The 13,740-nt window shown below is 42.3% G+C and overlaps 2 protein-coding genes across 4 annotated transcripts; both read left to right on the forward strand.

Annotated features, from left to right (window-relative positions):
• Positions 1 to 95: 95 nt before the first annotated feature.
• cryz (crystallin, zeta (quinone reductase)) lies at positions 96 to 6,157 on the forward strand. The gene is given in 9 exon segments (XM_089008804.1): positions 96 to 301; positions 1,641 to 1,722; positions 1,725 to 1,792; positions 1,876 to 2,039; positions 3,140 to 3,191; positions 3,270 to 3,419; positions 3,751 to 3,852; positions 3,973 to 4,068; positions 5,689 to 6,157. Coding segments are annotated over 9 exon segments (984 nt in total). The 5' UTR covers positions 96 to 193; the 3' UTR covers positions 5,851 to 6,157.
• A 566-nt stretch (positions 6,158 to 6,723) lies between these two features.
• Positions 6,724 to 10,744, forward strand: LOC148891054 (uncharacterized). 3 transcript variants are annotated; one of them, XM_089008800.1, is made up of 4 exons: positions 6,724 to 7,443; positions 7,525 to 7,648; positions 7,759 to 7,823; positions 8,693 to 10,744. In XM_089008800.1, exons 1-4 carry the CDS (start codon positions 7,389 to 7,391, stop codon positions 10,708 to 10,710), a joined length of 2,262 nt encoding a protein of 753 aa, XP_088864926.1. In that variant the 5' UTR covers positions 6,724 to 7,388; the 3' UTR covers positions 10,711 to 10,744. The 3 variants fall into 3 exon arrangements, with proteins under 3 accessions (XP_088864926.1, XP_088864927.1, XP_088864928.1); XM_089008801.1 differs by having other exon boundaries at positions 7,541 to 7,648; XM_089008802.1 differs by lacking the exon at positions 6,724 to 7,443 and having other exon boundaries at positions 7,568 to 7,648; positions 7,759 to 7,834.
• The last annotated feature ends 2,996 nt before the right edge of the window (positions 10,745 to 13,740 follow it).

The raw sequence follows: 13,740 nt of genomic DNA on the forward strand, positions 1-13,740 counted from the left end.
GCTTTGAAAGGCGCTTGAAATAAAATTCATTATTATTTTGAATGTGGGGAAAGCCTCATCCGGGAGCCCCGATTGCCGTAAAGTGGTGCGATAACAATCGCTTTGGCGCTTTTTTGTTTGTCGTGGAGAACAGGTGTCAATCGGTCTTTACGACAGTGATGTTTGTTGTCTAGTCGTTCGCTTTCACGACAGCATGTCGGGTTTTAAAGTGATGAGAGCAATTCGAGTGAGTCAATTCGGAGAACCTTCCGTCCTCAAACTGTGCGCCGACGTGAAAGTTCCACAACCTGGAAGTGGACAAGTGAGTCGACGCAACATGTAACCAACTATTTCCTCTTGAACTGATTAGAAATCCGTTCAACAAGTTCGTGTGCTGTACTTTGAGAGCACGTCGCGAAATGGTTCCAAAGTGCGTAAACTCCCCCTTGAGAGGGAAAAACTGATTAGAAATCAGTTCATCAACTTTCCGGCGTCAAAATACTTGGAGTAGATGTTAAACAGTAAAACGAGAACAAAGAAAAGTACCGTGCGAAGTATCAGCTTTATTGTTTATTGTGTTTAATATTATTTATTTGGACTCTAAAATGGCGCCGCAAAAGCTTTACAGCACCTTCCATATATATTTTATTCTACTTCCTTTCGTAACTTTCCTGCTGTGAATTGTGAATTTCTGTGAGACTAATAAAGGTTAATTTAATCTAATCTTTTTCTCTTGAGAGAAAAGTGTTTTAATACACTAGCAATTTGATGATTATGATTCGTAATTAATCATGTTTATTTATAGGAAAAGTTTGTTTCTTGTTTATTTCACGTTTATTTCATGTTTATTTATAGGAAAAGACCACATGAATATTTGTTGACAACATGAATACTTATTGATTTATTTATCTAGCTATCCAGCTATCTAGCTGGCTATCTTTCTAGCTAGCTATCTATTTGCTATCTTTTTGCTACTGAATCTAGCTCCCTGGCTGGCTATCTAGCTATCTATCTATTAGCTAGATAGCTATCTTTCTGGCTGGCTGGCTAGCTAGCTAGTTGGCTAGCTATTACCTATATATTGGCTAGCTAGCTACCTAGCTTTCTATCTGAGTTACTTCCTAGTTGACTGAACGCTGGCCCGTGTGGCTGCTGCTGCTCACCCACAGAAAAACGTATCCTGTGACTGTAAAGTGACCTTGAGAGTTTTGAAAGGCGCTTAGAAATGGATTATTATTATTATTATTATTATTATTATTATCATTATTATTATTATTATTATTATTATTATTATTATTATTATTATTATTATTATTATTAGAGCGAATAGTAGCTTTCTCGCTAATAGATGGACAGCCAGATAGATAGCTAATTGACAGAAAATAGATAGCCAGCTAGATAGCTAATATAGTACTGAAGCTATCTTTTAACTATCTATTAGCTATTAGCGATCTATTAGCTGGCTGCCTATCTAGATGGCTATCTGTTGGCTAGCTAGCTGGTACTAATGTGTGTGTACATGAGTCCAAGTCCTGAATCCAAAATGATGTATTTTTTTTGACAGTCATGGCATGATCATAACAATAAAGATGAATGAAGAGAGTACTTATTTCCTTCATTCCCTTACTTGGCCTCCTTTAAGACTATGCACTTTGATATAGGTATTAATCCGTGTCCATGCATGTGGCGTGAACCCCGTGGAAACCTACATCCGAGCTGGGACCTACGCCCGAAAACCCCCACTTCGTACACACCCGGCACCGACGTAGCCGGCGTGGTCGAAAGTATTGGCGACGGCGTCGCAGCTGTGAAGGTTGGCAAACACGTCCGCCGAAGTTGACTGTTTTTATTGTTGTTGAGAATAGTTTTGTATTCCCCCGTATGGTTGCTTTCCAGGCAGGCGATCGCGTTTTTACCACATCCACCCTGTCTGGAGGCTACGCGGAATTTGCTGTTGCCGCACATGAGAGTGTCTACAAGCTACCCGATTCTTTAGGTTTCAGCCAGGGAGCGGCCATCGGCATCCCATATTTCACTGCCTACAGAGCTTTGGTTCACAAGTAAGATGCAGTGTGAATATTCGTTGGATGCTTCTGGCCCACAATATCTTCAAAGTGGCTATTGACATCTTGGTACCCCATTTGAGGGCAGTTTGCCGCATCACATGTTTAGAGTTATCGTATTATTAGCTATCTATGGGCTAGCTAGCTAGCTAACTTTTTATCTATTTGAGTTACTTCCGGTAACTCTATCTAATAGATAACTAATAGATAGATAGTTAGCTAGACAGCTAATAGATAGCAAATAGATAGCTAGTTTGGTAGCCAGCTCGATAGCTAGTTAGCAAAAAATAGCTAGCAAGGTAGCCCGCTAGATAGCTAGCTAGCGAGATAGCAAGATTAGTTAGCTAATAGATAATTAATATATAGCTAGCTAAAGAAAACAAAATTGAAATATTGTATTGTATTTTGTACAGCCGCCCCCATTTCAAGCTCAGATAACTCCAGACCCAGATAATTTAGGAATTATTCTTTTGTTATATGAAAGAAGAGAGTCTAACGTTTCCCACGCGGCACAGAAAAACTTATCCTGTGACTGTAAAGTGACCTTGAGAGTTTTGAAAGGTGCTTATAAATATAATTTTTTTCTGTGGGTGAGCAGTGGCAGCCAAATGCGCCAGCGTTCACTCAACGTGGAATAGCGCAAATAGATAGAACATTGGCTAGGTGGCTAATAGATAACTAATAGATAGATAGGTAGATAGACAGCTACGAGATAGCTAGTTAGCAAATAGCTAGCTAGCAAGGTAGCCCGCTAGATAGTTAGCTAGATAGCAAGATTTTTTAGCTAGTAGATAACTAATAAGATAGCTAGCTAGAGAAAACAAAATGGAAGTATTGTATTGTATTTTGTACAGCCGCCCCCATTTCTCTCTCAGATAACTTCAGAGCCAGATAACTTAGGAACTCTTTTTTTTTATATGAAAGAAGAGATTCTAAGGTTTCTCACGCGACATTGACTGTTAATATAGTCCTAAAACTCAAGATACCTGCAATTTGAGTGAAAATGACCAAAACCCTGGCACTGGAGTGGACACCTATTTGCCCATCGCCTGGCAGTGAATGAGTTCAACGGGTTTGTGTGTTTGGCTGTTTTGCAGGGCCCACGTCAAGGCTGGAGATACTGTCCTCGTCCATGGAGCCAGTGGAGGGGTGAGATCTTTTTTTAATTATGATTTTTTTCCATATCCCCGATTAAAAAAGACAAAAGATCTTCATTTGTGTTCTTAGGTCGGTCTGGCAACTTGTCAGCTCTCTCGCATGCTGGGCCTCAAAGTTTTGGGGACCGCCGGTACCCAACAGGGAATGGAGCTTGCGGTCCAAAACGGGGCTCACCTGATGTTTAATCACCGAGAGAAAGACTATGTCCACAAAATTATGGTATGGTTTCTCACCCGTTTGCACACACATGATATGACCTTCCACTTGGTTCCCAGAAAGTGCGTAAGGAAAAAAAGTGTGTCTTCCAAATATGTATTTCCCATAAGAAACCATTAAAATGTGAATAATCCGTTCCCAGGTCCCCATAAAACACAATTTTCTATGAAATAAGCCTTAAAACTACACATAATATACCTTATTTTTATGTATAATAAATGCACGATTGTATTGTAATGAAAGAAATAAACTGTGCTGTCTAATAAAGTCATTTTATTGCAATAATAATGATAATAATACATTGCCAATGATGTTTTTTTCCACCTTCTTCTAGGATGCTACAGAAGGTCAAGGAGTCGATGTGATCGTGGAGATGTTATCCAACATCAACCTGAACAACGATCTCCAAATGTTGACCTATGGAGGACGCGTGGCGGTCAGTGGCATCGTCCGTCGCAGTCCTCATCCTCTATTTACTCGCTTTGTGTGACGTTTCCTGCATCTCCATTCCCCCTTGTCCAATGTCCGAACGTGTTATGTGGTTCTCCTCCTTTAGATTGTGGGCTCCAGAGGCTCCATCGAAATGAATCCTAGAGACACAATGGCCAAAGAGAGCTGCATCGTAGGCGTGTCACTCTTCTCTGCCACGCCGGTAAACTGTTCATCACGTTTCATATCAGGATGACAACATCACCTGTCCTTGCGTTTAGAATAATAATACATTTCATTTCTAAGCGCCTTTCAAAACTCTCAAGGTCACTTTACAGTCACAGGATCGTTTTTTCTGCGGCTGGGCAGCGGCAGCCACACACGCCAGCGTTCACTCAACCCAGAAGTAACTCGGATTAAATAATAAGACAAATAGATAGATTTAAATATTAATCTACTGATCAGCAATAATATAAAATAAGGTATATTGTGTGTAGTTTTAAGGCTTGTTTAGTTGAAAATTATGTTTATGGGGACCTGGGAACGGATTATTCTCATTTTAATGGTTTCCTATTGGAAATTATTGTTTGGAATACACACTTTTCGCCTAACACACACTTTCTGGGAACCAATTAAATTCGTGAGCTGAGGTATCGCTGTATATATAAATATTGATCTCACTTATTTGTGATAATAATAATCATTTCATTTCTAAGCACCTTTCACAACTCTCAAGGACACTTCGTTAATCTAATGCAATAAAAAAAATCTAATACAATAGCATCTTTATTATACATAAATTAAGGTATATTATGTGTAGTTTTAAGGCTTATTTAGTTGAAAATTATGTTTTATTGGGAACTGGGAACAGATTATTCTCATTTTAATGGTTTCCTATGGGAAATTAATATTTGGAATACACACTTTTCGCCTTACACACACTTTCTGGGAACCAATTAAGTTTGTAAGATGAGGTATCACTGTATATGTCAGCCGATGACTATTGTGAAAAAAGGACCATTATAAGGCTTTATATTCTTCTAAATTTACTCAACATGGAGTCCAATTTAGAGTGCGGGTGAGCAGCGGCAGCCATTCGCGCCAGCGTTCACTCTACCCATAAGTAACACAGCAGCAAAGGAAAGGAAAAGAAAGAAAGAAGTAGAAAAACAAAATACAGGAGCTGCTGTCGCGGCGCCATCTTGAAGTCAAAAAAACGAAAACAAAAATTCATGACAAATAATATAATATAATTAACACAAAATAAATAATTACCTTAGGTTATGAATGTCAAAGTCAAGGCCCGGGGGCCAATTGTGGCCCGCTACATCATTTTTTTTTCGGCCCACAACTGGTGCTCTTTTTTATTTTTTTCCATCAAAATGCGGCGTAAACAAATACAATGGACTTTTTTTTTTGCCCACGGTTAGCATTTTAAGGCTAATGGATAATGTTGTTAGCTAGTTAGCTAGCTTTCTATCTATTTGAGTTACTTCTAGGTTGAGTGAATGCTGGTGCGTGTGGCTGCCGCTGCTCATCCACAGAAAAACTGATCCTATCACTGTGGAGTGACCTTGAGAGTTTTTAAAGGCGCTTATAAATGAAATGTATAATAATTTAAAAAATGATTATATGTTTTTATATTATATATAAAAAAAATATTAAAAAAATAAAATAAAAAAAGAGCACCAGATGATGACATCCTGGTTCAATATAACATTAGCTATTAGCCTTAAAATGCTAACAGTAGCCAAAAACGCCCATTGTCTTATTATTATTATTATTATTATTATTATTATTATTATTACAATGTCCACTGAGTAGAATTTTGTCGTCACTCAAGGCCGAGCGGAAGGAGTGCGCGGCGCTGCTCTTTGCCGGGATGGAAACCGGTCGGCTGCGTCCGGTTGTCGGTGTGCAGTATCCACTGGACCAGGCCGCCCAGGCCCACCATGACATTATCCAATCTCCAGGGGCCTCCGGGAAAATTGTGCTCACCATGTGATCACCAAAACCCGACTATACCATGAAGTACTTTTCATCCAATCGAGTCGCTATGTTAACTCATTGACTGGCGGACAATGTCCAAAAATGTGGCCACTCCGGTGCCAGGGTTTTTGTCATTTTCACTCAAATTCCATTGCCCACGTAATATTGAGTTTTAGGACTACATAAACATGCAATGCAGCGTAAGAAACCTTAGACTTTCCTCATTCATCAGAAAAAAAGAGTTATTTCCTAAGTGATATGGGTCTGGAGTTATGTGAGCTTGAAATGGGGGCGGCTGTACAAAATAAAATACAATTATAATACAGTATATAATAATACATTTCATTTCTAAGCGCCTTTCAAAACTCAAGGTCACTTTACAGTCACAAGATAAAGATTTTCTGTGTGTGAGCAGCGGCAGCCACACACGCCCGTGTTCACTCAACAACTCATAGATAGAAAGTTAGCTATCTAGCTAATATCTAGCTAGATAGTGAATATATAGCAAGTAGATAACTAGCTAAGTAGCCAGATAGACATATCAAAGGCATACATTCTTTATCCTCTGAAAAGAATAATAATAATAATAATACATTTAATTTACAAGCGCCTTTCTGAACACTCAAGGACACTTTACAACAAAGACAACACACAAAACAGTAAAATCATGCATAAAGCAATAAATAATAAAACAGCATAATAAATTAGACCATGTAAGCAAGTTTAAAGAGGTGGGTTTTCAGGTGAGATTTGAAAGTAGGAAGGGAGTCAATGTTGCGGATGTTGGGTGGAAGTGAGTTCCAGAGTTTAGGAGCGGAGCGGCTGAAAGCTCTGCACCCCATCGTTGTGAGACGGGCAGAGGGCGTGTAGAGGTGGAGGGAGGAAGAATGACTCAACTGTATTTATGGAGTCCACTGTATTTATAGAGTGTGGGTGAGCAGCAGAAGCCACACGTGCCAGCGTTTACTCAACCTGGAATAACTAGCTGTTGGCTATCTGGCTATCTATTAGCTAACCATTAACTAGCTATTAGCTGGCTGGCTGTTAGCTGGCTAGTTATTGGCTATCTATTAGCTATCCATTAGCTAGCTTGCTAGCTATTAGCTGGCTGTAAGCTGGCTAGCTCTCTGGCTATCTATTAACTATTAGCTATCTATTAACTAGCTGGCTAGCCTTCTATCTATTTGAGTTGCTTCGGGGTTGAGTGAATGCTGACGTGTGTGGCTGCCGCTGCTCACCCACAGAAAAACTTTATCCTGTGACTGTAAAGTGACCTTGAGAGTTTTGAAAGGCGCTTATAAATCAAAGGTATTATTATTACGTCATATTTTCATATTTGTGAATGGCAGCGAATGAGTTAAACTCAAATATTCTGGATATTTTTTTTTTTTTGTTCTTGGGTAAGACACAACCTCCTCTCCTGTCCTCTCGGGTGACATGTGATGCGTGCGCTACCGTAGCTACGGTAACCGAAGTTCCGCGTCCACACGGACCGCTTGTGTTCTGCGAGAACCCCCCCTTCAACTCCTCTTGAATGCTAGATTCCCTTCACGTATGTCTGTAGAACGCGATCGGGCGGGACGATATCGCTACGCCGTCGCATCATCGGGTGAGTTGACGTCCTTCCTCACCCATCATGTTTCATTTGCAGAACTACTTTTTTACCTTTTTTTTTGGGAATAAAACACAGCACATCCATTTCACAGACGGATTTATTTCTTCCCACCCACAAATATGGCCCGAAACAAAACGAGTCACGCTGATGTTCGCCCGAAGAACGAGATGTTAGCATTTGATGCTACACAACATGAGGAGTAAGTGTCCCCCGTTGTGGTTGTCATTGTTCACTCTCAAAATGTCAACCGCTTGAAAGTGGGACCTTTTGGAGGCGTCTCGCTGAGGTGGATGATCTTTCTGCTTCCAGGGACAGTTTGACACCACGAACGTATGCTCGGGATTTGGCAGTCACGGCGGTTCTTTGCTTTGTTGGTGAGCGTAAAGTGAGTTACGAGATCATTAGCTTGAAATTAGCTGAGGTGGGGCGTTCGATCTCCTGGACAAGTTTCCATCAGTTGCTTCGTTATCACTAGGTCAATAAGTAAAAATTGGAAGTACCAAAGGTAGAAAAGTACATATATAGCTGTGTATTTATTAGCTATATGGCTATCTAGCTAGTTAGCTAACTGTCTATCTAGTAGCTATCTGTTCGCTAGCGTTCTAACTATTTGAGTTACTTCCGGTTTGAGTGAACGCTGGCGCGTTTGGCTGCCGCTGCTCACCCGCAGAAAAACTGATCCTGTGTCTGTAAAGTGACCTTGAGAGTTTTGAAAGATGCTTATAAATTAGATGTATTATTATTATTATTATTTTATTGTATTTTTCCATGAATATGCGGTGTAAAATAAATATGATGGACGTTTCTTTGATAACGTTAGCATTTTAAGGCTAACGGCTAATGTTGTTATATTGAGCCAAGAAGTCATTATGTGGTGCTATTTTTTTATGTTCTTTTTTCCCACGAAAATGCAATAGGCATTTTTGGCTACTGTTAGCATTTTAAGGATAATGGCTAATGTAGTTATATCGACACTCTGATGAAGGCAGAAGTACACGCCGAAACATATCAGCGAAGTGGCTTGCTATCTGTTGGTTATCTGTTGGCTGGCTAGCTAGCTTTCTATTTATTTACTTCCGGGTTGAGTGACCGCAGGCTCAGTGTATTAGCTAACTAACTATCTAGCTAGCTGGCTGGCTATTAGCTATATTATAAACCTTTTCACACCCCACATTTTCAACATGAGTTTAAACAAAACGGGCGAGTCACATCAAACATTCTAACATATTTTGCTGTTCACCAGGTGGCGTCATTTTGACTCTACTGGCAGTCATGATCTCCTCTCAAATTTCTCGCCGAAAGAACGCAACGGCGAATCCACAACGGAAGGACCCGGAAGAAGGCAGCGAACCGGTCGGCCACTATCTAACGCATCACCGTGACGTTGGAGAAAAGCAGCGGGAACTCTTTTTCCCAGCTCACCATCTGTTGGACGGTGAACGTCTACCGTGGGACTCAAGCATGGAGGACTATAACGGTCACTTTCCTGTTGGACCCGATGAAGACGCGGCGCGGTTCTTGTATCCAGATTACGAGGTGGAAGGATCAAGGCGCAATCGGAGGTACGATAGGCTCAATGGCGTCACGGGAAGGTGGATGACGCCAGAGCAGGAACTCCACAGGAGAAAATTCGGGAGTCGGCGAGTTATTTTGAGTAGGCGTGTTCCTCTAAACGTTCCCTCTGGCGATGGACGTCCCTCTGGTCAATGGAAACGCCGTTTCAACCAGACACCACGAAGCGCCGTCGCTTGTCATCCGGACGATAAAATGAGGTCCGATTCGAACGTCACGGGTACGCATCGCGTCATGTTGCGTTGTGAGAGCTGTCACGGGACATACGGCGTGAGAGACGCTTCTCTACTCCATCGCCGATCCATCTCTGAAATCAGTCGTAGAGGGAGGACCTCTGACTACGCAGAAACAAACATGAGACACCAGAGAAGCAACGTCACGTTTGGTAGGTACAGAAGGACTCCTCGAAAGTCAAGGAGGACCGATGCAGTGAAGACTTCCAGGAACCTGGACCCAGGCCATGATGCTAACCACCCAAGAAAGCTACGCTCACCGTTTCAAAGGAGCAAAGTCCATCCTCAAAGGAACGTTCTGCAGGAGAGGCGCGATTTTCAGAATAAAGTCCCAAGGCGGAGCGAAAAACCAGGAGAAAAGTTTGAAGGCCACGAAAGTACGGGCCAAGAATCAAAAGCAAGGCACGTCGACGCAGCAACCCCAGCGACCGGGTCACTGGTACCCACTGGTCCCGCCGTTAGCATGCTAGCCGACGAGGTAGCTAGCGGGTCCTTCAACGGAGCTTCTAATAATCAGCAAGAAGGGTTCATAAGACCTGGATCGTCTCTTCTGGTGAATGCTCACCCTCTGCAGTCACCTGCGGTACCACTACAGGGTTCTTCACTAGCAGAACTTGTACCCAATGCCGCCATTAATTCTTCACCGAACCAAACTGTCTCCCAAAGCCAACTGGATCTTCACAGCTCCACTCTGGAACCAAGAGTCAAGTCAGACCCAAAACAGGATGAAGGCCTTCAGACTGGAGAAAGACCATCTCCTCCGGCTTCGGAATCCGATCCTCCGAGCCAATTTTGGAATCCGACCCTCCCAGCCAAAACACCTGGGTCATCTCTTCTGGTGAACACCCACCCTTTGCAGTCACCTACGGTACCACTACAGGGTTCTTCAACGGCAGAACCTGGACCCAACGTCACCATTAATTCTTCACTGAACCAAACTGTCTCCCAAAGCCAACTGGATCTTCACAGCTCTACTCTGGAACCAAGAGTCAAGTCAGAGCCAAATCAGGATGAAGGCCTTCAGACTGGGTCTGAAGGCCTTCATCCTCAACAACCATCTCCTCCGGCTTCGGAATCCGATCCTCTGAGCCAATTTCTTCCATCTCAAAGCTTCGAGGTGATCCCGCAGCTTCTCAAAGCACTGAACACTCTTGAGGATCTGTCCACGAGTAACAGTTACGCAGAGAACGTGGTTGCGTCAGGTGCTCCGCTAGATGATACCTTGCTCGGTGAAAGTGAGGTTCCGGTGTCATCTGGAGGAAGCGTCCCAGATGCAGATGTCTTTCCGCAAGGTGCGTCCTCTTCAGGTGGCGCCATGGTCACTTCTGCTCTGCTGCAGCAGGAGTACCTGGTGGCGGAGGAAAGTGGGTCCACCAATCGGCGGAAACTCAGGCTGGTGCTCCCTGAGAAGAATTCCAGTCGAGAACATACAGCACTGGAAAAAAAGATCCGTTAGTTGCTCAAAACTTGAGATGTCACTGAAGTTGTGGTTACCGATGGGCCACATTCAGATTGGATTGGATTGTATTTACCTTTATTTGTCTCGCAGTGGAGAAATTCACATTTCACAGCAGCAAAGTTATGAAAAGAAGAGGAAAGGAAAGAAAGAAGTAGAAAAACTAAATACAGGAGCTGCTGGAAAGGCAGCCACACTCGCAGCGCCATCTTGAACTAAAAAAAAACAAACAAAAAAAACCCAAATAAATACAGGTAACATCCGACTTACGACCAGCTCGACTTAGGACCACCCGTACTTACAACCACAACCTCCAGACCCTATTTTTTAAAATTTTAATTCTACGCCTGGCAACGCGTACAACAATTTTGGCTAACCAGCCAGCATCTCACTCTTGCACAGCAATCGACAGTGTGATGGCACCAGGGGGGGGGGGGGGGGGGTAGTTTGCGAGTCATTTAGCCTCCGAGTCTCTATTCAACATTTTGAATGGATTTCGACTTATGACCATTTTGACTTACGACCGTTTGGTCTGAATGGAACTCGGTAGTAAATCAGATATTACCTGTAGATATTTATATACGTTTTCCAAATATAAGGCAGTGACTGAGCTAGCTAGCGACAGAGCTAGTGACAGAGCTAGCTAGCATCTAAATATCTGAGCTAGCTAGCAACTGAGCTAGCTCGCTCGATAGATAAACTCGGTCTTAAGTCGGATGTTACCTGTAATATGACAACACAAAGACACAGAGTCATTCATTCTTCAGTACTTGCTGTACCCTCTTTGTGACATGAAGCAGTTCTAGATGAAAGAGGAGAGGATCAAAGCGTACTTTTCAGCAGTGGATCGGGGACGTGATGGTTGAATGTACACCCTATATCCTTGACTTTTGATTTCAAAACTAGTAATCTAACAATTTGTTGTGTATCCAAAATAAGATTTTGAGACAATTCAATTTAATGAGTTTCATAGCCATAAGGACACCTCAAAAAACAATATTTCTTCTTCCAAAATAAATTTGATGTGTCAATAAAGGTATCATGTTTTCAAGAAATGTTGGACACACAACCAAATACAGTCCATGGGCTATTGAAGTGGAGAACAACTTCCTAAAGTGGGCAAGAGCAGACTGGTAAGATGGTTCAAGTGCTTCTGTCAGTTTTAGCCAAAGACCCTAAATAGATAAAATGCAGTTCGGACGCACGCACTCCAAACGCAAGCAACTCTTTTGCCATTTACAACTGGACGGGTCAGGAAACATTAGCTATCTAGCTAGCAAGCTATCAAGCTATCTAGAGAGATAGCTATTTGATTCAGGAAACATATTAGCTATCGAGTATCTTTTTGAGTTATTCCGGGTTGACTGAATGCTGGCGCGTGTGGCTGCTGCTGCTCACCCACAGAAAAATTTGTCCTGTGACTGTAAAGTGACCTTGAGAGTTTTGAAAGGCGTTTAGAAATGAAATGTATTATTATTATTATAAAACTGGAAAACCTAAATAACAGTACAAAATGGAATCATACATCGTTCTCCATCTTTGTACCTGTGTACTAGTGATGTGCCGTTCGCGAACGAGCCGGTTATTAGAGCCGGATCTCTGAAGTAAACGAGAGCCGGTTCCTAACAAGGAGCAGGAAATGGGAGTCGATCTTTTTTGTCTGCTATTCCCCACCGCCGGTCTTCAGTTAAAGCCACACGTGATTGGTCGATATCCGTGATAGAGGAGGGAGGGGAGAATTACAGACACGCAGCAGTAAGGATAAGAGGGGGGGAGGTTAGGGTAGACAGGTGGACAAATATTATATTATGCCGTTAATATTATTCTTATATTTTTTACTAGTTTAGTTCACTAGTTGGTATTATTAATATGGAAAGCAAATTAGTGACAGCTGATCATCAGACCAGAGTAACCACAGGGAAAGTGAAAGTTAGCATCCACTAACTCTGCACATATAAATAAAAATATTTGATATAGTGTATTTTTTACATGAGTAAGTCGTTTTTTTACATAATTGTACATGATGTTTCGTCGTTAATTTAAGCAACGAACAAACTGAGGAGCCATTTGGGAGCCACAAGAGCCGGATCTTATTAGTGAGCCGAGCCAAAAGAAGCGGCTCTCTGAAAAGAGCCGGAATTCGCGATAATTGACCACCTGGTAAAGAGGCGGGCCAGTGGACGAATTTGAAAAGAAGACATGTTTGCTAGCCAATGGCGGCTCGTTGGTTAGGTACCTGTGCTCGCTCCCGGTGACCAATTTGTGTCTTCAAACTTGGTTTTTTTTTCTGAACCGAGTCAACTTTGACGACCAAAGGACTGGATTTTTATGTAATGGTGGGGGACCGAAGTGAACTCGACGGAACGTTACCTCCCTACACCCGTCACAGAGGACATTGTGGGAGAAACGAACGAACATCCTCGTCGAGGACGACGTGGGATAATTTTCTTTGAGTCACTTTGGCTCCCCTAAACGCCAACTTCCATCAAGCGGCTTTTGCTAACAGAACAAAAACCGAGGTGAGTACGCAACTCAAAACAATCGATACGGAGTGCTGATATCAGATTAAGTGTTGAATATTGTTTTCGTTTGTGTGAAAATTGGGTTTGACCGCTCTTGAAAAGGGTGTGTCACCGGGTGGTTCCACTAGGGGGTGCTATTTACTCCCTTAAAGGACAACCGACGTCTCCGGACAGGTTGTGTCCATAATTTTTAAAATGGCTTCAAATGACTTCCACTGAGCGTATTTTACAAATATTCCACCGCATATAGCTACATTTTATGTTTTAAGACTTGCGCTGAGTATTCAGGAAGTCTTGTTTTTGAGTTGGTGACGAGTCCGTACGTGACGTTACTAAAGGACCGCCCCTGACCGTAAAAAAAGTATTGTAGCGGTCCTTCCATCACTTCAATGTACTTTGCTGTACTTGTTTGGTCTGGGGACCTCGTGTTGCACCCAAAAGTTGCCAGAAGAGGGCATCCAAGCTCCATATAAGGAAATTATCAGCCTGTGGAAACGGAGGTGGCCAC

This window comes from Hippocampus bargibanti, linkage group LG11, assembly GCF_051943395.1.
Source record: "Hippocampus bargibanti isolate YZ-2025 linkage group LG11, ASM5194339v1, whole genome shotgun sequence".
In the NCBI taxonomy this organism is placed as follows: Eukaryota; Metazoa; Chordata; class Actinopteri; order Syngnathiformes; family Syngnathidae; genus Hippocampus; species Hippocampus bargibanti.

Excerpts from the sequence above, each read along its gene's own strand:
- LOC148891054 (XM_089008800.1), top strand. The coding sequence starts at position 7,389 with ATGTCTGTAGAACGCGATCGGGCGGGACGATATCGCTACGCCGTCGCA. Across the intron at positions 7,444-7,524 it reads CTACGCCGTCGCATCATCGG|CACATCCATTTCACAGACGG; the intron begins GTGAGTTGACGT and ends AATAAAACACAG. Across the intron at positions 7,824-8,692 it reads GGCGGTTCTTTGCTTTGTTG|GTGGCGTCATTTTGACTCTA; the intron begins GTGAGCGTAAAG and ends GCTGTTCACCAG.